This window comes from Sus scrofa, chromosome 3 (assembly GCF_054392235.1).
Source record: "Sus scrofa isolate SSC_HxYL_T2T_F1_AM1 chromosome 3, Sscrofa_HxYL_maternal_Yorkshire_Landrace_v2.0, whole genome shotgun sequence".
NCBI lineage: Eukaryota > Metazoa > Chordata > Mammalia > Artiodactyla > Suidae > Sus > Sus scrofa.
In genome coordinates this window covers 37506658-37534176 of record NC_139385.1, presented here as the reverse complement: position 1 = coordinate 37534176, position 27519 = coordinate 37506658, and the positions used below count along the sequence as shown (strand labels likewise).

The 27519-nt window shown below is 48.6% G+C and overlaps 1 protein-coding gene across 3 annotated transcripts in view; it reads left to right on the top strand.

Annotated features, from left to right (window-relative positions):
* Nucleotides 1-27519, top strand: part of SNX29 (sorting nexin 29) — a 548246-nt gene that overhangs the window by 39158 nt on the left and 481569 nt on the right. For 2 of the 3 annotated variants that reach the window (XR_014840773.1, XM_021088055.2), the window contains exon 4: nt 12514-12638. The exons of the other annotated variant lie outside the window; for it this stretch is intronic. Coding sequence is in view for 1 of the 2 variants with exons in the window: in XM_021088055.2 (XP_020943714.2) it covers nt 12514-12638 (125 nt within the window). In the remaining variant the exon portion in view is untranslated. The remainder of the gene's footprint in view (nt 1-12513; nt 12639-27519) is intronic. 3 annotated transcript variants of the gene reach the window in all.

The window sequence follows — 27519 nt, the reverse complement described above, 5'->3', positions numbered from 1 at the left end:
ATTTAAAAGCAAAAAAAAAAAAAGAAAAAAAAAATCAAGCTTTTGGTGTGGAATATTTTTTTTCCTCAGGCTATGAACTTTGACCAAACTCAAAGATTCCATTGGCCACTGACTTAATGTGGCTTCTCCTGTTTCCTCATTTCCCATTTATTCACGCCTGCATCTAGGGGCTCTGATATTTCTCCATTCTCTTTTTCCTTTTTGATTTACCAACTCCTTCAGCTGATTTCTTCTCAGCTGCCACTTCCTCTTCTTGATTTTTTTTGTTTGTTTGTTTGCACCTGAGGCATGTGGAAGTTCCTGGGACAGGGATCAAGCCCTTGCCACAGTAGCAACCAGAGCCACAGCAGTGACAGTGCCAGGTCCTTAACCTGCTAAGCCACCAGGGAACTCCACCTCTTCCTGATTTTAAAGCTCTTCATCTGCCAGAAGAATGCCAAGTAGTGTTTGCATCTAGACCGAAGTTGGAGGTCTGTCTACCCCAGGGAAGAGAGTTACTGTTTTCATATTAGAACTTTTTTTTTGGCTGTGCCTACATTATGTGGAAGTTCCTGGGCCAGGGGTTAAACCCATACCCAGCAGTAACCAGAGCCACAGCAGTGACAATGCTAGATCCCTAACCCTCTGAGCCACACGGAAATTCTAGTATTAGAACTTTTGAAAATGGTCAGAAATGACAATTCAACCTATTCATTCATTCATTCATTCTTTTTAGGGCCGTACCTTTTGCATATAGAAGTTCCTGGGCTAGGGGTTGAATGGAGCTGCCAACTGCTGGCCTCCAGCACAGCCACAGCAGTGCCCGATCCTTAACCCACTGAGCGGGGCCAGGGATCGAACCTGCATCCTCATGGACACCATGTCGGGTTCTTGACCTGCTGAGTCACAACAGGAACTCTGATTTAACCCATTTGAAACTTTTTTTTTTTTTTTTTTTTCTGTTTCTGGTTCCTCTAGTAGGACATTCGTTTGATTTATTTTTACATCTCTGTGTGCCATCCTCAAACCTTCACACCTCTAGTATCTGGAAAACCACGGCCTTGTGAGTTTTCACTGTTAGCAAGCTTGCATTTTTTTCTGGTTCTTTGTCAACTGTTATCCCCCCCACCCCTTTTTTTTTTTCTCTACCATATCCTTTTCTCCCTCCCTTTGGGTAACGTATGTTCATGATCAAGGATCATTTATTCTGTGTTTTTATCTGCATTCATTTGACCTTTTACAAATACAATACACCTGTGCACATTCACAGGTGTTAGTGCCGTTGTTTTACAAAAATGGCATTAGATGTAATGTTTTGCATCTGTATTTTCTCTCTTGGCATTGCCTTTTCAAAGTCTTTCCAAGTTAGAGTCCTAAAAATTCTTCATAAAAGGCTGCGTTGTATTGCGTGAGGCAGATGTGCCAGCAGTTGCCTGTGAAGTAGCACTGACTTTGCGTGCAAGTTTTACTACTTTGGGAGGTGACGCCGTAGCCATTCTTCAGCCTCTTTTCTTATCTATTCAGGATTTAATTTCTTTGACAAAGAGTTCTAGGAGTAGGGTTGCTGGGCCAAAGAGTATGTGTTTATTTTTAATAGTTGTGGTCAGTTATGTTTCTAAAAATTGCTGCCGGCAGTGCACGAAACCACCCTTTTCTTTCTTGCTAATAATAATAGTCTTGAGCGTTGCTTTGAAGTTTCATCAGTCTGATGGGTGAAAAGTGGTGGCTCACAGTCATTTTAATTTGCATTTCTTGATTGCTAGTGAATTTCAGTTTTTTTTTTTTTTAAATGTTTGTTGGCTATTTGGCTTTGCTCTTTTGTGCAGAGCTGCTTCCTATTATTTGCCTAATTTCTTGTTGGATTATTTCTCCCCTTGTCAACTTGTGAATGTTCTTTGTATATCACCTTACACCTGTTTTCTGCATTGCAAATATCAAAAAAAACCTGTCCATTATCTTTATAAGCACAGGTAATAGTATCTATTACTACATTTAAAATTATTTACCGGGAGTTCCTGTTGTGGTACAGCGGAAACGAATCTGTCTAGGAACCATGAGGTTGTGGGTTCGATGCCTGGCCTCGCTCAGTGGGTTAAGGATCTGGTGTTGCCATGAGCTGTGGTGTAGGTTGCAGATGTGGCTCAGATCCTGAGTTTCTGTGGCTGTGGTGTGTGTAGGCCGCCAATTTTGACCCCTAGGGTGGGAGCCTCCATATACTGTTGGTGTGGCCCTAAAAAGAGAAAATAAATAAATAAAAATCAAAAAAATAAAAATAAATAATTTTTTTTTACATAGCTAAGTGTCTTTTTACTAATCCGTGTACCAGCTGAGCAGTTTCTGGGTTTTCAGTGTTCTCGGACCCTTCCTCAGTGTTAGTTAGAATGTGGTCTTTTACATTTTCTTGGAAGATTTTTATTGTTGATAGTTAAGCCTTTGATCCTTCTGGAATTTATCTTTGTTTGATTTCTGAGATAAAACTGAAACGATTTTAGTTTCCTCTAGGTGGATGCCATCTTCCTCAGAGATCTTTTTGGCTGTTTATGTCTGGGCTGCAGTTTCCTTTCAATCCTTTTACCTCGTGCAGAGGGAGGAGGATCTAGGCTGAAGCTCAGCGGATGAATTGAGAGCATCATTCTCATTTGACCCCCTGGTCCTGGGACCCCGGCCCAGCCAGGGGTGGGAGAGAGCCTCCCATGCTGGGGCTGTCATGCCGAGATGGTGCCCAGCCTCAGCTCTCATTATCCGAGCTCTAGGCGAGTTTGCCTGGCTTTTCAAGGATGCTGACGTCCACCTGGTGGTCGATGGTGCACAGAGCGGAGAGGACATTTTCATCGAAGTCCCTCCCCTTCCTCTTTCCCTCCCTCCTCCTTCAGATGGGACTCCTACCAGTTATGTGCCTCCACAGCTTGCTCTTTGAATAAAAGGAAGCTGGGCCACATAATACGGACATTGTTCTGGTCAGTAGGTAACATAATGGGGAGCTCACCATCATGGCTTCTTCATGTATAATTAAGAAAGAAAAGTCAGTGCCCGTTTTAATTGTATAAGTTCATCAATTATGAGGAACTCCTGGATTTCACAGACATTAACATGTGGGAAAAGTGCTTTCTAGGTGGATCAGATTTTCTAGCTCATTCTTTTAAACTTTCTGTGTAGCATTTTATATTGTGGAGGTGCTGTAACTTAGGTACTGTTTTCCTGTTTATGGACGTTTAAGTTGTTTCTAGCTTTGTCCTTGGTTTTTGCTATTGCTTTCTTTCTCTCTTTTTTTTTTTTTGGCCGTGCTTGAGGCATGCGGAAGTTCCTGGGCCAGGGATTGAACCCGAGCCCCAGCGCTGACAAGGCTGCATCCTTTTTTTTTTTTTTTTTTTTTTTTTTGTCTTTTTGCTATTTCTTTGGGCCACTCTCACGGCATATGGAGGTTCCCAGGCCAGGGGTTGAATCAGAGCTGTAGCCACCGGCCTACACCAGGGCCACACCAACGCAGGATCCGAACCACGTCTGCAACCTACACCACAGCTCACAGCAACGCCGGATCATTAACCCACTGAGCAAGGGCAGGGACCGAACCCGCAACCTCATGGTTCCTAGTCGGATTCATTAACCACTGCGCCACGACGGGAACTCCATCAAGGCTGCATCCTTAACCTGCTGTGCTACAGGGTAATGTCCTTGTTCACCTTCTTTAATCGTTTTTTATTTTTTGAATTGCCTGTCTTTCTGTTGTCCATTTGTAGAAGCTCTTCGTATACTATGCCTCTTATTTTTTTCAGTTATATATGATGTAAATATTTTCTCCAGTCTATCATTTATTATTTTACCACATTTATTATATCTTTTGCCTTGTTGAAAGTGAAAATTTTATATGGTTAATTCTGTGAACTTTTAAAGCTGTGCTTTGAGGAAGTTCCCGTCATGGCTCAGAAGAAACAAATCTGACTAGTATCCACGGGGATTTGGATTCGATCCCCAGCCTTGATCAGTGGGTTGAGGATCCGGTGTTGCTGTGAGCTGTGGTGTAGGTTGCAGACACAGCTTGGATCTGGTGTTGATGTGGCTTTGGTGTAGGCCCATGGCTATGGTTCTGATTTGGCACCTAGCCTGGGAACCTCCATGTGCTGTGGGTATGGCCTTTAAAAGACAAAATAATAATAGTAATAATAATAAATAAATAAATAAAATTGTGCTTTGAGAGTATCCTGTCCTGAGATTCTTCTGTATTTTTCTTTATTATTTTTACAGTTTTATTTTTTTATACATATATTTTTCTGGATCTTAACCTATCTGGAATTTCTGTGGTGGTTTGAGACAAGTTTATTCTTTTCTTTCAGCCCTGTAGCCCCTTGTGTCAATGCCACTGTTTAAATAGCCCACTCTTGCCCATCTGAATTGAAGTGCTACCATTATTATATATTAAATGTTTCCATATTTATTTGGATTTTTGGGGGTGAGGGGCTTCTCTCTGCTGCTCCATTGTTTGTTTATCCCTCTACCCAAAACCACATTGGGTTAGGTCCTTCCCGTGATCCTTATTGGAATTGTATTAAAGTATACATTAATCTGGGAAGAATTGATGTTTTAAATTTATTTAAAAAATTTTTTTTTTAGCTGTTCCTGCAGCATGTCGAAGTTTCCAGGCTAGGGATCTCAAACCCTGGCTGCAGTTGTGACCTGCACCACAGCTGTGGCAATACCAGATCCTTAACCTGCTGCGCCACATAGGAACTCTAAACTTTTAAAAAAATATTTCAAGTTCTGTGTAAGCATTTTAATAGTTGGATGACTTTTTTCTCACCATAACTTTGTTGCCACATTTCTTCATTCTGTGTAAGTCAAGGTAGCAATATTTCTGGTTCTTGAGGTATAAATACTTTTTAAGTGCTTATCTTAGAAAAGAGCTAAGTCAGAAAAGGATAGAGGCAAGAAAGATGTCACTAGTCATTTTTTTTTTTTGGCTGATCTCTTAACACATGGATGTAGCTGGGCACGGATGGAATCTGACCTGCAGCTGTGATCTTTACCACAGCTGCAGCAATGCTGGATCCTTAACCCACTGTGCTGGGCTGGGGATTGAACCTTTGCTGCCACTGAGACAAATGCCACTTCACTTCACCACAGCAGAAACTCCAGCAGTAATTATTTTACCAGTGGCTCTTAATTCTTTACGTAATTCCCTTCAGTTTTTTTTTTTTTTTTTTCTTCTTTTTAGGGCCGCACTTGTGGCATATGAAAGTTCTCAGGCTGGGGGTCGAATCAGAGCTACAGCTGCCAGCCGACACCACAGCCACAGCAACACAGGATCCAAGCCTCGTCTGAAACCTACACCACAGCTCATGGCAACGTCAGATCCTTAACCCACTGAGTAAGGCCAGGGATTGAACCTGCATCCTTATGGATACTAATTGGGTTCATTTCAGCTGAGCCATGATAGGAACTCCCAGATTTTTTTTTTTTATTCTGTTTTCTTAGCATAGGTAAAAACATACTTAATATGCAGTTTCATACCCTGTTTATTTTTCATTTTGTGTTATAAGCCTTTTGACTTATTAGAAGCTTGGTAATATTTTTAAGGGCTCAAGAGCCTTTGATTATGTACTGTATTATCACTTAATTCCCTAAGTGTCAAATCTTTATGTGTTTTTAAATTTCCACACTTGTAAATAGTGTTGTTTTGAATATTTTCATTCTTAAATCTTCACCTGACTTGTAAATTAGAGCCAAGGGTTGATTTTTTGCCAGTAAAATTCAGTGGTTAAAGGATGTGAGTCTTTACCATCTAAATGCAGGGCATGGCGCATTTCAAATGATTGTCATGTGATGGGCTTGCTGTGGCCAGGCTAGCTGATGATTGCACTGTCTAAAATATGAGGAATGGGGAGTTCCCATTGTGGCGCATCAGAAATGAACCTGACTGGTATCCATGAGGATGCAGGTTCTGTCCCTGGCCTTGCTCAGTGGGCTGAAGATCTGGCATTGCCGTGAGCTGTGGTGTAGTTCACAGACACGGCTCGGATCTAGCATTGCTGTGGCTGTGGTGTAGGCCCGTAGCTGTAGCTCTGATTGGACCCCTAGCCTGGGAAGCTCCACATGCCCCGGATGCAACCCTAAAACCAATCAATCAGTCAATCAATCAATCAATCCGAGGAACAGCTGCTGCTCGTAATGACCGGTTCCTGTGGGTACGGTCCACTCTGTTCCAGGTGACCGGCGGGCTTTCCGCATGAGAATAATCCAGTCCGTTTTCATGACTGTACTTGATTTTCACCAAAAGCTTCCCGTAAAGCTGTAACGTAGTGAAAGGATCGATTTCAATTCGTGCCCTCTGTCACCAGGTTAATTTGACGCGGTTCTTAAAATGCAGCGTTTATTGCCGATCCTGTCTGTCTAACATTTACCATAAATGTCTAACATCTGCAATAGAAAATTACAGGATTCTTAGGATTCCTCTTTTAGATTAATGTGCCAGATTAGGCAGTCTTGAAATCTGGGACACGACTCAGGAAAACTGGTGTTTGCAGAATTTTCGTAAACCAGTTAGGCTCGTGCGGTGCCTGGCTATGCTTGTGGTGGTGGACACTTTTAAATTAGGCAGGAGGAGGTTATTTCATTTTCCACTTACTAATTCCTTCCCTCCTTCATCAAGCTTTTTCCAAGCACTTTGAGGACATTTTTTTTTTTTTTAAATAGCTTAATTGAAGTCTAACATACTGTAAGGCTACTCTTTGTAAGTGTGCAATGCAGTGGGGTTTTTAATTTTTATTTTATTTATTTATTTTTGCTTTTTAGGGCCGCACCTGGGGCACATGGAGGTTCCCAGGCTAGGGGTTGAAACGGAATTATAGCTGCCGGCCTATACCACAGCTATAGCAACTCCAGATCTGAGCCGGGTCTGCCACCTACACCACAGCTCACAGCAACGCCGGATCCTTAACCCACTGAGGAAGGCCAGGGATCGAACCTGCAATCTCATGGTTCCTAGTCAGATTCGTTAACCACTGAGCCATGACGGGAACTCTGGGAACTCCTTTATTTATTTATTTATTTAATTTATTTTATTTTATTCTTTTTAGGGCTGCACTTGTGGCATATGGAAGTTCCCAAGCTAGGGGTTGAATCGGAGCTGCACCAGCTGGCCTATACCACAGCCATAGCAATGCAGGATCCAAGCTGCCTCTATAAACTGCAGCACAGCTCATGGCAACACCAGATCCTTAACCCACTGAGCTGGGCCGGGGATTGAACCCTTATCCTCATGGATACTAGTCAGATTTGTAACCACTGAGACACAATGGGAACTCCGTGCAGTGTTGGTTTGTTTTTTTATTTATTTGTTTTTTTGTGTGTGTCTTTTTAGGGCCACATCCGCAGCACATGGAAGTTCCCAGGCTAGGGGTCAAATCATAGCTGAACCTGCCAGCCTACAGCACAGCCACAGCAAGCAGGATCTGAGCCTCGTCTGTGACCTACACCAACAGCTCATGGTAACGCTGAATTCTTAAGCCGCTGAGCGAGGGCCAGGGATCAAACCTGCGTCCTCATGGATACTAGTCGGTTTTGTTACCAAGGAGCCACAGCGGGAACTCCCCTGCAGTGGTTTTTTAAAAAGTAAATTTATGGGGTGGTGCAGCCATCACCACAGTCCAGTTTTGTTTGCTTTTTTTTCCCCTTTTTAGCGCCTCACTCGTGGCACATGGAAGTTCCCAGGCTAGGGGTCAAATCGGAGCTACAGCTGCCGGCCTGCCCCACAGCCAAAGCCACAGCAACGCCAGATGCTTAGCTCATTGAGCGAGGCCAGGGATGGAACCCGCAACCTCATGGTTCCTAGTCGGGTTTGTTTCCCCTGCGCCCCGGACGGGAACTCCCTCAGAACAATTTAATTACCCCAAAGAGTTTCCTTGTGCCAGTTTACAGTTAATTGCTGATTGTGCCCTTCGTCAAGCACCAGTAAACTTTTAGCTTCTATATATTTACCTTTTCTCGACATTTCACGGAGTCATACAACATGTGGCTCTGGGTCTGACTCTTTTCTTTTGGCATATTTTCAAAGCTCATCCTTGTACCGTGTCATCAGTACTTCAGTCCTTTTTACTGCTGAATAGTGTTCCATTGCACCGATATGGGACCTGCACCACATAGGGTTTATCCTTTCATCTGGTAAGCAGCTGTGTGCATAAAAACCTGATATGATTTACTTGGCTGGTGCATTTTTATTACTTATTTATTTGTGTTTTTGTCTTTTTAGGGCCACACCCATGACATATGGAAGTTCCCAGGCTAGGGATCTAACTGAAGCTACAGCTGCCGGCCTACACCACAGCCATAGCAACACAGGATCCGAGCCTTATTCCTAGTTGGATTCGTTTCCGCTGGGCCAGGATGGGAACCCCGGCTGGTACGTTTTTAAAAAATTAAAACTTTTGGAGTTCCTGTTGTGGCTCAGCAGAAGTGAATCTGACTAATACACATGAAGATGCGGGTTCCACCCCTGGCCTCCCTCAGTGGGTTAAGGCTCTGATGTTGCCGTGAGCTGTGGTGTAGGTCACAAATGTGGCTCAGATCCTGCGTTGCTATGCCTGTGGTGTAGGCCAGTGGCTGTAGCGCTGATTCGACCCCTAGCCTAGTAACTTCCATATGTCCCAGGTCTGGTCCTAAAAAAGCAAAAAAAAAAAGGAAAGAAAAAAAAATTAAAACTTTCACTGTTAAGTGTCCCACTTAGTTAAAAACATAACCAGTTCACTAACTTAGAGTATAAGTTAGACGTGAGCAAATGCCATGGAGGCAGCCAGTCCCACCCACCCCCGCCCCCGTGATGCCAGAGAGCACTCAGCAGAGAGCATTCTGGGAGATAGGAGAGCCCGAGAAAATAAAGAGCTCCGGGAAAGCAGGTGCCCCTTTCATCTTGCATGAGTTATCATACATCTGCATCGAGAAGTGGAGTGGTTATATGTCAGTGCCCATAGCGTGCCCAGCACAAGCCCCAGGGTATAGAGTCACCCGGTTGGACAGGCGTGTTCTCGGCTCCCGAACTTGGATTTGGATTCCAAATGGTACAGGATCTCCTGTGATGCATCTCTCCCCAAGTATACATCAGGTCCATGTTCTGAGTTCTTCGAGGGGAGAGACCATTTTAGCGACACTTACCACGGAAGCCAGGCATCGTGCTTGGTGCTGGTGCAACCAAGAGGAATGTGATGGGACCCTTGCCCGTCAGGCCGCTCGGGTTCTCAAGAGGAGACAGTTGTGGAAAGCAGATGGTTAAGACAGATCGATCAGGTGCTGCAGCAGAAAGAAGCTCAGCACGAGGAAACTCGAGAAGGCTTCCTGGAGGAGGGGCCCCTTGAGCGAGGTCTTGAGGTATAAGCTCAGGTCAAGTGGGGAGCTGAACAGAGGCCATGGGGAGCGTGTGAAGTCGAAGGGCCTTGAGCAAGGCAGGCCTCGTGATGAACTCCTCGTAGGACTACCACCAGCTGCGTTTTCCGCTGTGTTGGGCCGATTGTGACCAGTCTGGAAGGTGATAGCGCTGATGTAACCCAAACCTTGGGGATGCGTTTGTGTTGTGCACCTGCATCCCATCCCCCGAGGGGCCAGATGCTATTAGAGAGCTGGCAGGGACGTCACTGACAGGAGCCTTGGGGCCAAAAAAGCTGACGGGGATTGTTGAGTTAATCATTGTATTTGCAGGTGACTCGTTTAAAGGTGCAGCCTGTGGTTTATTATGGAGAACTCTAAACACAGCCCAAGGTATTTGTTTTTTCCCCTCTGAGACAGGACCCTGGTCAGGTTCCATTGTGCTATGCTTCTGTTTTGGTTCCTGTGGGATTTAGGTAGTTTTTTTGGGAGGGGAGCGTCCCAGCTTTCAGGAAGCTCCAGACATGTGCCTGCCTGGATGTGCAGAGAGACTAGGGTACGGACGGCTAAGAGTGACATTTAAGAGTTACATCTGGAGTTCCCTTTGTGGCTTAGTGGGTGAAGAACCTGACTAGTAACCATGAGGATGCAAGTTCAATCACTGGCCTCGCTCAGTGGGCTAAGGATCCGGTGTTGCCGTGAGTGTGAAGTGGGTTGCAGATACAGCTTGGATATGGCGTGGCTGTGGCATTGGCCAGCAGCTGTGGTTCCCTCAAAAGACAATAAAAAAAAAAAAAAAAAAAAGTGACATCTACCCAGCAGAAAGGGTTGTTTCAATGTGGGAGAGTATTCTAGGACCCAGGGTTCAAGCTTAATCACCCCTTTACCTACCCACTGAAAAAGCATTTACGAGGCCCATGCTGAGTACCAGGCACTGCGTGAGCTGAGTGCGGGGAGCCGGGAAGTCGGGGGAGGAGTTGGAAACTACATGGTGGAGTTGAGGACAGCGTTAGGCCTGGGATGCAGGTGGCCTTCCTTCCTGGGGAGAGCCAGCTTTGATCATTGGCAGTGGTGGCCTCGAATGCTGGATGGATTAGTCAGGTCTGTCATGGGCACAGACTTGAGAGTAAGTGTACACGCGCTGTGTTTGCTGATGCTGTGTTAGGATTTTCTGGTGTAGGCAGAAGACGAGTAGACTGGCCTGTGGTGGGGGGTCATATAGGGAGCAGTGGAAACGACCTTGGAACAGCGGGGGCTGGGTAGGGCTGGAGTACAGAGGTGCTGCTAATTATGTACCTATTATGTACTGTTTCTTAAATGTCTTTAAGCCTCAGTTACTTTATTTTTCTTTCTTTTTTTTTTTTTTTTTCCGTCTTTTTAGGGCCACACCTGAGGCTTATGGAAATTCCTAGGCTAGGGGTCGAATGGGAGCTGCAGCTGCCAGCCTACACCACAGCCACAGCAACACCAGATCTGAGCTGTATCTGTGACCTACACCGCAGCTTGTGGCAACGCTGGATCCTTAATCCACTGAGTGGATTCCTCACGGCCACTAGTCGGGTTTGTTACAGCTGAGCCACAACGGCAAGTCCAAGCCTCAGTTTCTTTTTTTTTTTTTTTTTGTCTTTTTGTCTTTTTGTTGTTGTTGTTGTTGCTATTTCTTGGGCCGCTTCCGCGGCGTATGGAGGTTCCCAGGCTAGGGGTCAAATCGGAGCTGCAGCCACCGGCCTACGCCAGAGCCACAGCAACGCGGGATCTGAGCCACGTCTGCAACCTACACCACAGCTCACGGCAACGCCGGATCGTTAACCCACTGAGCAAGGGCAGGGACTGAACCCGCAACCTCATGGTTCCTAGTCGGATTCGTTAACCACTGCGCCACAACGGAAACTCCAGCCTCAGTTTCTTGATGTGTAAAGTGGAGATAATGATACCTGCCTCAGCCACATCAAAATGTTGATGGGAGGAGCTAGTGAAATCTTGGATGTGAGAGTGTTTTACCCCCACAGAGTGATAAGCACTCGTATTATTACCTCAGGTGTCGGGGTGGGTGGAGCAGGAAACACCTGCAGGTGGGCAGGGATGAGCCGGATGGTGGTGGCCTCGGGGTCTGGGCCTAGGCCCCTCTGGCCTGCCTGCCGCCTCTTGTCACATCCAGGTCATAACTCTGAGACTACCTCCATTCAGGTCACAGAATCTACGTCTGTTCCTGCCCTTTGACCATCTCATCCTATTTCTATTTTCTTCCAAGTTCTCAGCAACTGAAATGGTCTGGTTAGCTTGTTTGTTTGTGTACGTGCCCCTTCTAGAACCGCGGAAACTGGGAGGCCGAGACCTCGTCTGTCTCATTCCCACCTTCCCACCCTCAGAGCCTGGAACAGTGCTTGGCTCATAGAAGTTCAGGATTTCTGAACGTTTGTGAATGGAAATGAATGGAAGTATCTCCAAAGCCAACACCCCCAAGGGGGCCAGGGGTCCCAGGGGCCTTGGGAGCATAGTCAAGAATCCAGCATGGTCCCTGTGACCTCATCTCCCTGTGAACGTGTTCCTGCATCTCCCATTTCTTTGGCTGTTGAGAAGTCAATTCAATTATATGCACAGTCATTGTAACTTAATTGAAAATTCCATCAACCCTGGATCTGCCTTCACAGTGTAATCTCTTACAACAAAAGAAAGAACAAGAGTCAGAATTCACATTATTTTTTTAGGGTATGTAACAGGCCATGAAATTACACAGTGTTTCCAATTTGGCAGGCTGGTGAATTCAATCTCTTAAAAGATAATCTTGTTTCATAACCTACATGATATGAATTAGAGTGGAACCTTGTGAATTGAATACAATTAACACCCAACCCTCTCTACACTGAACTGATTTGTTTTTAAATTGGCTTTTTTTTTCCCCCTCCCCTGGTGGCTGGCACCAATTCTATTTCCCCTTGTTTCTTGTGAATTGTTACTTTCAGGTCTGATGAACTTGGCTAGACTTTGTAAGGCTTCCCCAAGTTATGTGAAATGAGCATAAAGGCAGACAGTGGTGGAGTCAGTTACATGTCAGTTACCTGCCTGTAATTCCAGGTGTCTGGTGTGTACCCTCCTTCTCTCCCTGGCTCCCTGGAGATGCACAGGTCACCCACTTGTTTCTCCGTCCTCACAGGGTGGATTGATGCATCATTGGTTCTCTCGCAGGGTGACCTGTCTGTGTGCCCAGTTTGAGGCCGTCCTGCAGCATGGCCTGAAGAGGAGTCGAGGATTAGCCCTCACAGCAGCCGCGATCAAACAGGCAGCCGGCTTTGCCAGCAAAACCGAAACAGGTACTGCTTGGCCTGATGCCTCCCCTCCTTTCTCTTGCTCTCTTTGAATTTTTATTTGTTTTTTAATAGCAGGCAAGGCAGTCATTGTGCAGGACCAGTGGGGGCTGGTGGCGCGTGGTGGCGGGGAAATCCAGGGCAAGGCTGTCTTACTCGCGGTAACCGGTGTTGGCTGGCATCTTAATTTAAATGAGGTCACCCTTGGCGCAGAATTCTCAGAGCCACACATTGTGGTCTCCAAGGGGCTTGGGGGGCCCACCGCCAAGGTGTTTATTTCACCAATGTAGGGCGGCAGTTGCTGAGAAATGAATAATCTGTTCTAATTTTATGCGTGGAGCTAGCACGGCATTTTATAATTAAATCTATCTTCAGTAACAGCAACAGATACCACTCAGGTCTGTGAGCTTATAATGCTGTTCCCGTCCATTTTCAAGTTGTCAAAGTATTTCCCTTGTCCCGTGTTCCTGGGTCTCGGAATGACAGGGGTAATAGTAATAACTCCTAACATTCATGGGTACTCAGTGCAAGCACTTCGTTCGTCTTTTCTGTAAATTAAATCAGTTCACATGCCAGCCCTGGGAGTGGTTGGACCTCCGTCTTCTCCACGGGGCAGATGTGATTTGTTCACCGTGAGTTGCTTGGATCTGAACTTTGAAGCATGTGTCATGTCATATAAAAAACATCCTGGGAGTTTCCATACGGTTCAGTGGGTTAAGAACCTGACTAGTATCCATGAGGATGCAGGCTGGACCCCTGGCCTCACTTGAGGTGAGAATCTGGCATTCCCATGAGCTGTGGTGTAGATGACAGATGCGGCTTGGATCTGGCGGTGCTGTGGCTGTGGTGTCGGCCAGCAGCTGCAGCTCTCATTCCACCCCCAGCCCGGGACCTTCCATATGCCGCAGGTGAGGCCCAAGAAAGGAAGGAAGGAAGGAGGGAGGGAAGGAAGAAAGAAAGAATCCTGTGTCCTTCTTCTTTCTCCAGGTTTAAAGAGCAGGTTTTTTTTAGACCCTGCTTGTGGCTGCCACACTGAATTCCCAAGTCTTTCCTGGTACTGTGATGGCAGTGTCACTGCTGAGTGGAATGTGTCACCTTTTGCTAGTTCACCTCCTTGCGCAGAGAAACATCAGCGCCTGCCGTGTCTGGTAGAGGCATCTGGGAGATTCTCTGCCGACCAAGCCGAGACCCATGCCCTTCCCTTTCATTCATGGCTGGCGTCTCACCCTTCTTCTCTCAGCCCTTCGGTGAATCTTTGATTCCTGTTTGTCTCACTAGTTGCTCATTTCCAGAAATGGATGTGGTTCCCATTGGGGTCAGGCGACAGTTGTAAGAGGGATTTCTGTCACTCTTGATTTTTCTTCTGTGTTCCGCGTCTCCTCCTTACGAGGCAGGGATGAAGGGGGCAGGTTCAGAGAAGAGCCAGCATCCAGGGCCTCAGTCCTCGGAGAACACGCTGCCAGCTGCCCGCCCATCTCAGATGTCGGCCTCAGGTGGCGCGGGGGCAGATTAAGGGCAGGTGCTTCCCTGAGCCTCTGTGTGGGGACGGCTTAGGGCTGGTTGGCCAGGTTTTGAGAAAGGTGGCTTTTCCGAGAACCCTCCTCGGCCTGCTGGGTGGGCCCTCATGTGTCTTCTCGTTTCCTTCTTACCTGTCTGGGGTGGGGTGGGGAGGCCACTTGAGAGACGCTTGTGTGGAGTCTCCAGCGCCGGGGCTCTGGGCTCCTCTGACTGGGGCAGGGCAGCTCCTGGGCGTGACCGAGGCAGTCTTGGCTTTGGAGTCAGGCTCTGAGGGTCAGTCTGGCATGACCCTGGGAACACGCCCTGCTGCGCCGCAGTCACTGTTCTCACCTGTAGAGGCAGATGGTCTGGTCAGCCTGGAGGGTGGTCGGAAGAACCTCATGTCAAGGCCCTGCTTCAGACCCCACAGACCCCACCCCCACATCAGTGTTTAACCCGATACCCTCTTCTCCCAAACACGCTTTACACTTTCAGCAGCTTTTTCCATCTCATCCTCTCCTAAAGCTCTGACCTTCAGACCATGGCGAATGGCTCTTTCTATTCCCATGCAGACTAGAATTCTTGTCTTTTTGTTACTCAGCCCCTCATAGTCACAGTAGCACCCGCATGTGTGCACAGCGCCGCCAGCTTTCTTGCTCTTGCTCTTTTCCTGCACCTCAGCATGATTCCTCTGCTTGCACCCCAAAGAGGTGGATGGACCAGCAGCCTCTGGCTTTGTTTCCGCAGAGGAGGTCGTGCTAGGCTTACCCCCAAAGTGGCTTACCCTGGGAGTGGCTGCCAAGGGCTCGTGTCATCCTTGTCAGCAGTGTTAATTAACCATTCACGGGTGCAGGATGGTCCTTGGCTGATGAAAACCTCTTTCCTGCCATTGAACATTTGATTAAAAACCTCATGCGAGAGGGTGCAGGTGTTTTGTTTTGTTTTGTTTTCTCCTGCTGCTAAGAGTTGGGAAAGATCAGATCAATGGCTTCCTGGCATTCTTAAAGCCATTGCAATGACCTTACCCAGCAGAATGAAGGAGATGAAATCTGAAGCGAAGGCCTGGCTGGGAACGAGCATTGCTCTGCTCCCTGCTGGCTGCTGGGCCGGGCCGTCTGTGTAGCGGAGTGATTGGATGGTGAGGATTTGTCAGTGGCTTGTCACCCACGAGCTCTCTGGGACGTCTTGTTCTCGGAGCATCTTGTTTCCTCCTGTGTGAACTAAGAGTGATGCCAGGCCCGCCTTGCAGGGCTGCGGTGGGGCACACGGCCTTGGTGCTGGGCCAGCCGAGCTTGTGTGTGATGATGACATGCCAGTAACTTCCCAGCGCAGGCGGTGATGTCCGAACGTTTCAGATGATGACACTGAGACTCACACAAGTGACTCTCGTTCCCACAGCTGGTCAGTGTAGAGCTGAGGATTCCAGCCCAGATCAGACCAGTGTCAGACTCCTGGCTCTTCCCTGACCCCCTTCCCCCCCCCCCATCTTCTGGCAGCAGCCTGGTACCCGTTACTGTCCCTCTGCGGATCACTCTAGCTCAGCTGAACTGAAAGTGACAGGAGAGAATGAATAACAGTGCATTCATCCACAAAGCGATTGCACGAGCTCTGTTTCTAGTTGAAGAGAGAAAAGCAGAACTTGTGCGTAATGACCGAACTAAATGACATTGCTGAAAATCGCTAATGCTGAGAGTCTGCCGGGGTGCGACTGCATTTGGTCATCTGGGGCTGGGGTGCATGTACGACTGAGTATGAAAACTGACATAAGTTGTTTTAAGTTGCCAGTGTTTAAAAGTTTTGAGATTTTACAGTGAAATACAGCTTTCTAGGTTTTCTTAAACTTGAGGATCTGTGACTCTGGGCTTGCCTTTTGTGTGTGTGTGTGTGTGTGTGGCACTGCATCTGTGGCATGTGGAAGTTCCTGCACCAGGGATTGAACCACTGCAGTGACAACACCAGAGCCTTAACCTTCTGTGCCACAGGGGAACTCCTCTGGGCTCACACTTACTGTTGACTTTGGAGCCCGATACCCCTGCCTCCTGTAGATGGGACAAAAGCGATCCAGTTTGCCACGGGCCCCCACCCCTCCCTCTTGCCCTTGACATTTGAGCTGGAGCGTTGGTTGCCATTTGTTGTTGCTCGGTTGTTATTGTTCCTACTGTTCTGATCTGAGATTCAGCAGTTTTTGAGCGGAAGCACCTCTCAGAGGGGAAACCGTCAAGGCTGGTGACTAGCGGGCTGAAACAGTTGTTCTTGTCAGTTTTGTTCAGTTTTGTAGTTGTTTTTTGAAGGAGAGGGTTTATTAACCTTCTCATTCGGCTGTAGCAGAGGTCCTCTGTTTTTTGTTTTCATCTTGATTCTGAACACATTCTTGTCTTCGCACAAGAGTTGGGTGCCTGGTGCTGTGTATGAAGAATTGTAGAGAGAACTTGAAGCTCAGGGTGATGTTCTGTTTCTTCAGTCAGGATTTTTTTTTTTTTTTTTTTTTGTCTTTTTGTCTTTTTAGGACCTCACCCACAGCATATGCTTCCCAGGCGAGGGGTGGAATCAGAGCTGTAGCCGCCAGCCGACACCACAGCCACAGCCACGCCAGATCCGAGCCGTGTCTACGGCCTACACTGCAGCTCACGGCAATGCCAGATCCTTGACCTGCTGAGCGAGGCCAGGGATGGACCCTGCAACCTCACGGTTCCTAGTCGGATTCATTTCCACGGCGCCAGGACGGGACCTCCTTCAGACAGGATTTATTGCTTCTCAGGCAGCGAGGGGAGACGCAGATCAGTTTAGTCCAGTCAGGGGTGGCATTCGTTCACACCTCGACTCGAGTGCGTTCCTGAGGGCTGGGGGAGTTCTGCTTCTGTCCTGTTTCGGGATGTAGTTCTGTGGGGTTTCCCGCTTACGTCTGCTTCCCGGGGCTGCCGGAGCCAGTTCCCACGCCCTGGGGCGGCCTCACGTGACCGGGAGAAGTCGACTTTGTCCGGGTTGTGGGGACCAGCAGGCCTGGTGCCTCCTGTAGGCCCTGAGGGAGGAGGTGTTCCTCGCTCCTGGTGCTCTTCGGCAGTCTTTGTCCTTTGGTGGCTTGCCGCTTTGTCACCCCCGTCGTGTCCTCCCGGGGCCTTCTCTCCCCTGTGACCCCGTGTTTCTGGGTCCCCTCCTCGCCGTAGGTGATTGCCAGTCCTTTTCGGGGTAGGCCCACCTTCTCCAGTGTGACCTCACGTGAGCACGTCCCTGCCGTCCGCAGCCTTTCCCCCGATAAAGGCACTTGCTGTGGCTCCAGGGAGACAAAATGTCCTGGAGTTCCCGTTGTGGCGCAGTGGTTAACGAATCCGACTAGGAACCATGAGGTTGCGGGTTCCGTCCCTGCCCTTGCTCAGTGGGTTAAGGATCCGGCGTTGCCATGAGCTGTGGTATAGGTTGCAGACGCGGACTTGGATCCCGCGTTGCTGTGGCTCTGGCGTGGGCCAGTGGCTGCAGCTCCGATTAGACCCCTAGCCTGGGAGCTTGCATATGCCATGGGTGCGGCCCTAAAAAGACAGAAAGAAAGCCTGGCTTTTTCAACTGCTGGTTTTTGTGGGGGAGCAGGCCTGATTCAAGCTGATTATCCATCGCTGACCGTGGTCCCTGGGGGTGAGGCTTGCAGCCTGGGCCTTTCTTGGGGGCCAGCTGTGCCCCTGTATGCACGACCCTCTTCAGTTGCTTTTCTGCAGAGCAGGTACCAGGTTTTCCTCCGGAGAGAAACTGTCGCCTGGGAAAGGGCGTTTGCAGGCAGTTTTCCATCCCTTTTATGAGGATTTTTGATCAGTGCCCGCGGCCACCTCCCATTCCGCAGTGTGCTGTCAGGTGGTTTGGTTTTGTTTTTGACTTCAGCCTAGTATTCAGGTTTCTTTTCTTTATTTTCTTTTCCTTTTTTTTTTGACCTGGGGAGTTTTTACCCAGACACCCGTGACCTATGAAATGCTGGTAAGTCACGGTGCCAGCTCAGCTGTGTCTTGGTGAGCCTGTGAAGCAGTCTTCTTCCCAAACTGTGGTCCCTTTGAATGGATGACCCAGAGAAGACCCAGAGAAGCTTGGAGTAAGGTCACCCAGTGTGTCTCCTTTAGAATTCAGACCCCAGTGAGAGCCTGCTGGGCCCAGCAGAGCCATTTTCTCTCTCTTTCTCTCTCTCTTTTGGCCATGCCCATGGTATGTGGAAATCCCCAGGCCAGGGGTCGAACTCTCGCCACAGCAGTGACAATGCTGGATGCTTGACCTGCTGAGCCACTAGGGAACTCCAGAGTCATTTGCTCTGATGTTTGACAAGTGACTGGATTGATGTACACAGACAGTTGACTTGGTGGTGTTGGTGAGAGTCTGCATTTTCAAAGCCTCGTCCTGAGGTTTGTTTAAACTTCCCACTCCAGTTATGCAAGTTAGCGTGAATAATTACAGTAGACACTGGTTATTCCCCACCCAGCAGACTCATCCCTTCTTTCTTGCTAACAGAGCTTTGGTTTTGTTCTGATGCTGAGTGGTCACAAGCTTTAGGCCTGAGGCTAGCTGCTGGAGGAATGAATCTGGATCAGATCGGGCCAGCCACAAACATTTCCAGCTTGCCAGTGGCTGGCTTAGGGCAGGAGATAATTCTGACCCCAGGGAAGAAAGAAGAGGTCTGCTGAGAGGTTTCTGAGAAAGCTCCTTGCTGTTTAAATGGAGACACAAGAAGGCTTCTTTTATGCCCCTGGATTGTTGTGTGAGACCATGATGTTTGGAGCTGTGGCAGTGACCTTGTGACCATGAGGAAGGGACAAGTCTGGAAAGCCAGTACATGCAGGATGGGAGCTCAGAAAGATGCAGAGTACCTAGATCCTTGGTTATGTCACTGAGTTACTGAATTAACCACCTCTGGAACTGCCCTTCCTATCTTTGGACATAATATGTGAGATACTTAATTCCCTAATGTTTTAAGGCATTTTGAGTTGAATCTCTTGCCCTCTCTTTGCCTGAAGCATGCAGCGGTTCCTTGGCCAAGGATTAAGAGCTAGCTCTCTCTCTTTCTTGTGTCTTTTTAGGGCCACACCCGTGGCATATGGAGGTTCCCAGGCTTGGGGTCTAATTGGAGCTGTAGCTTCTGGCCTACACCACAGCTACAGCTGTGGGATCTGAGCCACACCTGCAACCTACACCACAGCTCATGGCAATGCTGGATCCTTAGCCCACTGAGTGGGGCCAGGGATCGAACCCATGTCCTCATGGATACTTGTCCGGTTCTTTACCATGGATCCACAATGGGAACTTTTACTCATCTCCCAAATCACCCAAACTTAAAGAAAAGGGAAAGCAAGACAGCTCAAAAAGGTCCAGAGGCCTGTGCTGCGGAGATGGGAGAGAAGCTAAGATGAGCACATTCATCTCGGAAGAGACCCCTGGATGTCTTCTGCTCTTTTTGATGAACCGAAGGTCTGGCCTCCTTGGTGTTGCTGGTGTTGCTTGTTGAGCATCCCCGTGACCCAGGGGCGTCGTTGGACCCTCCACGCTCATTGTTCCGTTTTGTTGCTGAAACGACTGTGCCTAGGGAGTGACAGGGTCTTCATTTCACAGATGAAGACAATAGGGCTCAGGGAAATGACACCACTGCCTTAATGTTCTGAAAGCGGAAAGGTGGGGAGTTCCCGTTGCGGCTCAGCGGGTTAAGAAATCAATTAGCATCCGTGAGGATGCGAGTTCCATCCCTGGCCTCGCTCAGTGAGTTAAGGATCCTGAGTTGCCACCAGCTGCGGTGTAGGTCATAGATGCGGCTTGAATCCCACATTGCTGTGACTGTAGCTCCAATTCGACCCCTGGCCTGGGAGCTTCCATATGCCACAAGTGTAGCCCTAAAAAGAGAAAATAAAAGTAAAATTAAAAGCTGAAAGGTGGCAGAGCTGGGATTTCTGCTTAAACCTACATGATTGTGATTCAAAAGTTCCTACTTTTAATCATAATGGCATCTTGCTTCTAGAAAGGGGGCTCTCTGGAAGGTCATGATCCCCCCCCATTTGAATCCATGAGCAAATTAAGCGGCAAGGATTAAGTTAGGGTCACCAAGAGCAGAGGTCAGCAAACTAGGTCCCACCACCTGTTTTTGTGAATAAAGTTTTATTGGAACACAGCCACGAACACTCATCTGCTTACTGTCTTGGGCTGCTTGTAGGCAGGGTTTTGACTGAGACCATCTGGCCCATAAAATCTTAAGTATTTACTCTTCGGCCCTTTACTGAACAAGTTTGCCAGCCTCTGTCCTAGAGAAGAAAGGTCAGAGGATGCCACTGTATGCCACTGTCACATTGTATTCAGCTGTCCGTTGTCCGCATACCCTGCTAGATGGTCAGCTCCAGGCACTCAGGGCGCCGGGTCTGTGTTCCTTCCTCCTAGTGTCTGGAAGTATGTGAGTTCTTCCATAAAAACATGTTGTTAACACCTTTGGGTTGGAAGGAAGGCCATCATTCAATGTGCTCCGTACTGTTTCATGATTCCTGAGCTTCCTTAACCAGGAGCACCCCAGAGGGCCTGCTGCCTTTCCCTCGCTCACAGCCTGTGCCTTCTCGCTGTCCTCACATGGTGGAAGGAGCAGGGGGCCCCCTGGAGCCTCTTTTTTTTTTTTTTTTTTTGTCTTTTTGCTATTTCTTTGGGCCGCTCCCGTAGCATATGGAGGTTCCCAGGCTAGGGGTCGAATCGGAGCTATAGCCACCGGCCTATGCCAGAGCCACAGCAACGCGGGATCCAAGCCGCGTCTGCAACCTACACCACAGCTCACGGCAATGCCAGATCCTTAACCCACTGAGGCAGGGACCGAACCCGCAACCTCATGGTTCCTAGTCAGATTCGTTAACCACTGCGCCACGACGGGAACTCCCCCTGGAGCCTCTTTTATGAGGGCACGAATCCCATTCAAGAGGGCTCCACCCTCGTGACTAGGGAGGGCTCCAGCCAAAGACCCCATGTCCTAAGGCCATCATCTTCAGTGGTCAGAATTTCGGGAGCTGAATCTTGAGGGGGTACATCCTGATTTATAGGAGTGACATTTCAGTGGCACACCCTTGGAGTTTGATGTGCTTGTTAATCTCTAGTGTGTCATCGTCAGACTCTGTGGCGGCAGTCTGTCACAGGGGCAAAGGCCCACCGGTTATTATCCAGGTGCCTGGCTTGTAGAATTTACGTTAAATCTTCCTTATCGGTTCAGCAGCCTTTGGCACCTCTGACCTTGAAACCTTGTCCTGCCACAACCTCCTGGTGTTCCTTCTGCTTCTTTGCAGATCCTTCCTGGCTTATCACTTCTGCACCCTCAAACGTTAAATATTATTTATCCTCGGATTCTGTGGTTGACTCTCATTTCTACACATCCTGTCCGAATTCCTGGGGGAGCATTGCTGTCTCTGCGTGGATGACTCGAAGTTAGACCTCCCACAGATCACGCCCTGCCTTTCTCTTGGGTCTCTCCATGTGGGTGTACTGTGAGCTCATCAAAGTCTCCAAGACTGAACCCCCTACCCCCAGCCCCGTGTTTGTCCTGTGTTCCTTGCTCAGTGAGTGGTTCTGCCAGGTTTCTGGCCAGCCCTTGGGCTTCCTCCCAGCCTCCTCTTCCTTTTTCCCTCACAACTGCTCAGACTTCTATTTTTCTCTTCCTGTCTTTTTAAAATTGTCATAAAATGTATATAACATAAACATGACTCTTTTAACCATTTCTGAGTGTACATTTCAAAGGCATTAAGTACATTCTCATTGTACAACCATCACCACCACCCACATCCAGAACGTTTTTTCTTTTTTTGTCTTTTTGCCTTTTCTTGAGCTGCTCCCGTGGCACATGGAGGTTCCCAGGCTAGGGGTCTAATCGGAGCTGTAGCTGCCAGCCTACGCCAGAGCCATAGCAATGTGGGATCCGAGCCGCATCTGCAGCCTACACCACATCTCACGGCAATGCCGGATCCTTAACCCACTGAGCAAGGCCAGGGATGGAACCTGCAAACTCATGGTTCCTAGTCGGATTCGTTAACCACTGCCACGACGGGAACTCCCAGAACCTTTTTTCATCTTCCCAAGCAGAGAGCCCATCTCCGTCAAGTGGTAACTTTCTGTGTGGCCCTCCCGCTGGCCCCTCCCACCGTTCTGCTTACGTCTCTGTGAATTTGACTGTTCCAGGTGCTTTGTATAAGTAGACTCATACAGTATTTGTCCTGCTGTGTTTGGCTTATTTCGTTTGGCGTGATGTCGTTAAGCTTTGCGCATTTGTAGCACGTGTCAGAATTCCCTTCCTTTTAAAGACTGAACAGTTTCTATTGATGGATAGCCCACGCTTTGTTTATTCACTCCTCTGTCAATGGACACCTGGCCTGCTTCCGCTCGCTGGCTGTTGGGAGGAATGTGGCCATGGACATGAGGGTACAGATAATGTTTGAGTCCCTGCTTTCAGTTCTTTAGGGTAAATACTTGTAGGTGAAATTGCAGGATCTGAGGGTAATTCTGTGTTTAATTTTTTTTTTTTTTTGGCTTCACCCTTAGCATGTGGAAGTTCCTTGGCCAGGGATCGAACATGAACCACAGCAGTGATAACACCGAGTCTTTAACCTGCTAGGCCAGCAGGGAACTCGTTCTATGTTTAATTTTTTGAAGAGCCACCATACTGTTTTCTGTACTGGCTGCTCCATTTTCATGTCCCATGAGCAATGCCCAAGAGTTCCAGCTTCTCCTCATTCTCTTCAGCACTTGTTATTTTTCTGAGTTTTTGATAATGGCCACTTCGCATGGATGTGAAGTGGTCTCTCCTTATGGCTTTGATCTCATCTGTCTGGAAGTTTCACATTTCTCCCCAAAAGTCGTTTGCGTGCCCCCCACCAGTTTAGCTAGACGGCCCCTCTCTGAGAGGTCGCCCTGCCCCGCCCCCATTGTCCTGAGTCCTCCTCTCACCAAACCTCCATGGGGCACCCCCTGGAGTCTGGGCTCCCTGTCCCGGGGGTCGAGGGCCGGGTCCATTGCTCACCTTTGTAGCTCCAGTGTATTGCAAAGAGCCTGGTCACCCACAGACCAAGGACATTTAGAAGAATGCCTGGAGCATCCAGACCTCAGGATGTGCTGCTTATTCTCGAGGGAGGCCAGACCCGCCTCCTTCCGTCTGGACGCTTCACGGTTGAGAGCAGGTGGTATTAATACTTGCCCAGCTGTGCGATTAGAGAACCCGCTTCCTTGATCCTCGGTGGGGATTTTTGAACGTGGTTGGTGGCATTTAACTCAAATTAGAAGTTATATTTTGCTTCACCGGGTCAACCTGGGTAACAGTTTCATCTCTGAAGAAAATTAATTGCGGAGGAAGCTGCATGTGCCAGGAGAGCCCAGGCCCGTCCTTCTGTTGGTGAGGGGAAGTCCACTCCCCGCCGGCCCATCCCTGTCCTGTTTCAGTTCCCTCTGTGGAACTCATGCACTTGCAAATCAGCTCGTTCTGGGGAAAAGACGTTGGTGGGATGTCTGCGGAAGGGGCCGAGAAAATGGCCAGGACTGGTGGTCAACAGCTGGTGGGCAAATGCTGGCCTTGCGGAGGGAGCCAGAACCGCAGTGCTGGCCCCCGCAGGTGAGGGGTTGACCAGAGTTGCTGGATTTGGGCCATGTCCACAGGGTCCCGGCGAGGGTCCTTGACAGCTGGGGAGGCAGAGAGCCCTGGGCCAGTGGCCTTTTACCAAGGGGCACATTAGGATCTGATGTAGCTGGACCGACGCCCCTTGGCCAAAGGGGACCGCTGGCTGTTTCAAAGGTGTTTAGTCTTGACATCCTGTGAGTTAAGACTCGGATCTGGCCTCAGAGGTGTCAGTTTTGAGTTATTACCCAGCCTGTTGGTTCCACGGGTCGTTTGCTCTGCTTCTGTCAGCATGAAAGTGGCTCTTCCGTGGAGGATGGCTTACATCCCTAAAAGGAGACAGGACGCAGTGTTAGGGCTGCTGGAGCAGGGTTCCCTTTGCTGATGAAGGCGGTGCCCTAGACCTGGATGTCACTTGGGTGAAGGTCGGGTGTGCTGTGCTGAGGGGTTGGAGTTCGGAACTCAGGCTCAGATGCTCACGGGGCCAGACAGCTGACAGAAATGAATGCATCGGGCCGGCGAGGGGTGCCAGGGAGTCATGGCACCTCTGGGTCCCCGGGCCCCTGCCAAGCAGACCGGGATGTGTAATCCGGCTGCGGGTTCAGGTAGAGGAGGGGATGAGTTTGGATGAGCAGCTAGCAGTTACCATGGTGGAGTTTTCCTCTTCTGTATGGAGTGGTCAGAGACACCTCTTTTTTTCCTTTCTTTTTTTTTTTTGGGCTGTGCCCACAGCATGTGAAAGTTCACAAGTCAGGAATGGAACCCTCACCATGGCAGTGACCTGAGCTGCTGTGTTGACAATGCCAGATCCTTAACCTGCTGTCCCACAAGGGAACTCCCAGAGATACCTCTCTATAGGGATGTTTGATTGGAGCCCTAAGGAACGGAGGGAGTGAGCCAGGCTGTTATTGGGAAGGAATTCTGAATGGTTCAGCAGGTTCAGATGTGTGTGACAGTTTTTTGTTTGCTGTCACGTTGGTTTCCTGCCCGTTCCCTGCATACTGTATTCGCCGGGTTCCCTGGTCCATCCCAAGGGTCAGTGGTGATGAGTTTAGAAGGTGAGGGAGGAGGGAAGCTGGGATATTCTTCCTCAGAGTCCTGCCTCAGGGGCATCTCTGGCAGCGGCCGTGCTTCCTCCGTGGTCCGGGGAGGTCCCACGTGGCTCCTGGTCAGGCCTTCGTCTTGTCCTCCCACATTGCTCCTGGCTGCTTCTGCCCCGGTCCAGCTGCTGCTCTGTCACCGCCTTTGCCTTGTGTCACCGTGGTTCCCTGGGATAACTGGTGTCAGAAAGCCCAGCTGTCATCCCCAGGTGGCCTCATTATCTCCTCTGTCTTTCTGGCTTTTCCTGCGTCTCTGTAGCACATGTCCTGCGTGAAGTGCCTCCAGTGGCCTAGCTGGTCTGGCTTCTGTTTTCCTGGCCCTACAGGCCCTGAGGGGAACAGACTTGGCCTGTTGGGGGAACAGCCTGGAGAAGCAAGGCTGTCATGGGGGGAGTGACAGGAGCCAGGACCCAGGTGAGGCAGAGAGGTGGTGAGAAGCCTGGTCCTGTGTGGCAGTAAGTGGAGTTTATCCTCCGCTTCTTGATGTATTTTCGTGACCTCCTTTCATCCCCACCAAGATAACTGGTGCTTGTTGTGTAGTCAGTAGGGATGTTGACATTTAAATCTGCGGAAGTCTTCAGAAGCCATCCGGCATCTCATCAAGTTCTGAGTTATACACGTTAAAGTGGTGAATTTTACATTAAGTGTGAATTATGCTACAATTAAAAAAACCCTCTGGAAGTGGCTAAATGACTTTTAATAGGCATATTTAAGTTTTTTTTTCCTAAACGAAAGAGAATTTCATAGCAGTGTTAATTTTAGTTGCAGAGGAATAAAGACAATTCTGTCTTCACTCAAGAAAAAAAAAAGTATCCATGTAAAACAATGCAGCTGCTATGGAAAATAGTTTGATAGTTCCTCAAAAAGTTAAATATAGGATTACCAAACGATCCAGCAGTCCTACTCCTAGATGCATACCTAAAAAAACTGCGAGCAGGGACTCAAACAGATACTTGTACACAGATGTTTGTAGCAGCATTTTTCACAGGAGCCAAAAGGTGGGAAGAACCCAAGTGTTCACGGACCGATGAATGGATAGCAAGGTGTGGTCCATACTGTGTATGAAGCTCTGCCATTCAGCCATAGCAGTACCTGAAGTACTAACGCAGACGGGAACGGGGTGAACCTTAAAAACATGCCAGGGGAAAGTAGCCAAACACAAAAAGTCACGTAGTGTATGTTTCCCCTTCTGTGTAGTATCTGGAATAGTCAAATTCCTCGAGATAGAGTCGGATGTAGACTAGCGGTTGCCAGAGCTGGGGGCGGGGAGACGGGGTGGGGGGGGGGAGTTAGTGTTTACGTTTCTGTTTGGGGATGAAGAAAAAGTTCTGGAAATGGAGAGTGGTTGATGGTGTGGATGTATTTCACGTCACTGCATTACACGCTTGAAAACAGTTAAAGTGGTATGGGAGTTCCCGTTGTGGCTCAGCAGTAACGAACCCGACTAGTATCCATGAGGATGCAGGTTCACTCCCTGGCCTCGCTCAGTGTGTTAAGGATCCGGCATTGCTGCGAGCTGCGGTGTAGGTCACAGATGCAGCTCAGTGCCTGCATTGCTGTGGCTGTGGTGTAGGCTGGCCGCTGCAGCTCTGATTCAGCCCCTAGCCTGGGAACTTCCATGTGCTGCACGTGTGGCCCTAAAAAGCCAAAAAAAAAAAAAAAAAAAAGTGGAATGCGGTAGATTTTATTATGTGTATTTTACAATTTAAGAAAGCAAAAAATAAAACGTTCCAAGTTTACATACTTTGTACAAGATTTGTTTTTAAAAAAAGCTTTATTAGTATAGTTGATTCAGCAGGGAGTGATAATCGCTGCTGTACCACAAAGTGATTCAGTTACACGTATGCACACATGCATTCTTGTACAAGTCTTCATTCATGCTTTCTTCATGTTGAAAGCACAGTCCCTGTGTTCTCCTTCTAGGCGGCAGTCTGGCCCCTGGCTGTGCAGTAGCCAAGTGACAGAGCCACAGCCCCGCTGGAAGCGCGGCATTGCCAGTCCACTTGTGTCTAGTAGTTGGGCCCGTCCAGACTGGGAACAGACTGGGACTTGGCAGGGCTGGAATATGGAAGCCCTCGGCCTGCCCTTGGTTGCTGCGGTGGTTGGTACCGTGTTTGGCTGATTCTGTTTGTTTCCTACCTAAAGTCCACTCCTCTTTTCTTCTTTGGCTTAACAGAATCCTGCTTTTGCTTGGGGCTGTGGGACGTCCTTCTCTAGGTCATGGCTCTTGAGTGCCTCAGCCAGTCCTGACATGTTTTCCACTCCCTTGTGGTTTTCTGGGATTACTGTCCTTGCCTGAAAAAAAGGGGTGATCAAGCTGGCTTTGTCTTAGCCGCTTTCTTCTGCTCCAGTTGTGGATGTGAGGATAGGGAGGTGACGGTCAGGTTGGAGATTCTGTCCGTGGTGGGACCTTGGAACCAGCTGTCTACCTCCAGACTAAGTATGGGAGAAAAATAAGCCTTTCTTTGTTTCCAAGGAGCCTTGCTCCTTGTAGTTGAGTTTTCTGGTTCTTGTTGAGCATCTTCTTTGTTGCTTTTTAAGGAATGCCTTCCCCGCTTCAGTACTTGTGGGCGTCGCTCAGGGCTGCTGAGTTGTCAGTCCCCAGGATGACTGTCAGATAGTTAAGAACAGGCCCTAGGTCACTGCATTGCGCTGCTGCTGCTGCTTCCTCTTCTTCTTCTTCTTTTTAAGGGCTGCACCTGCAGCA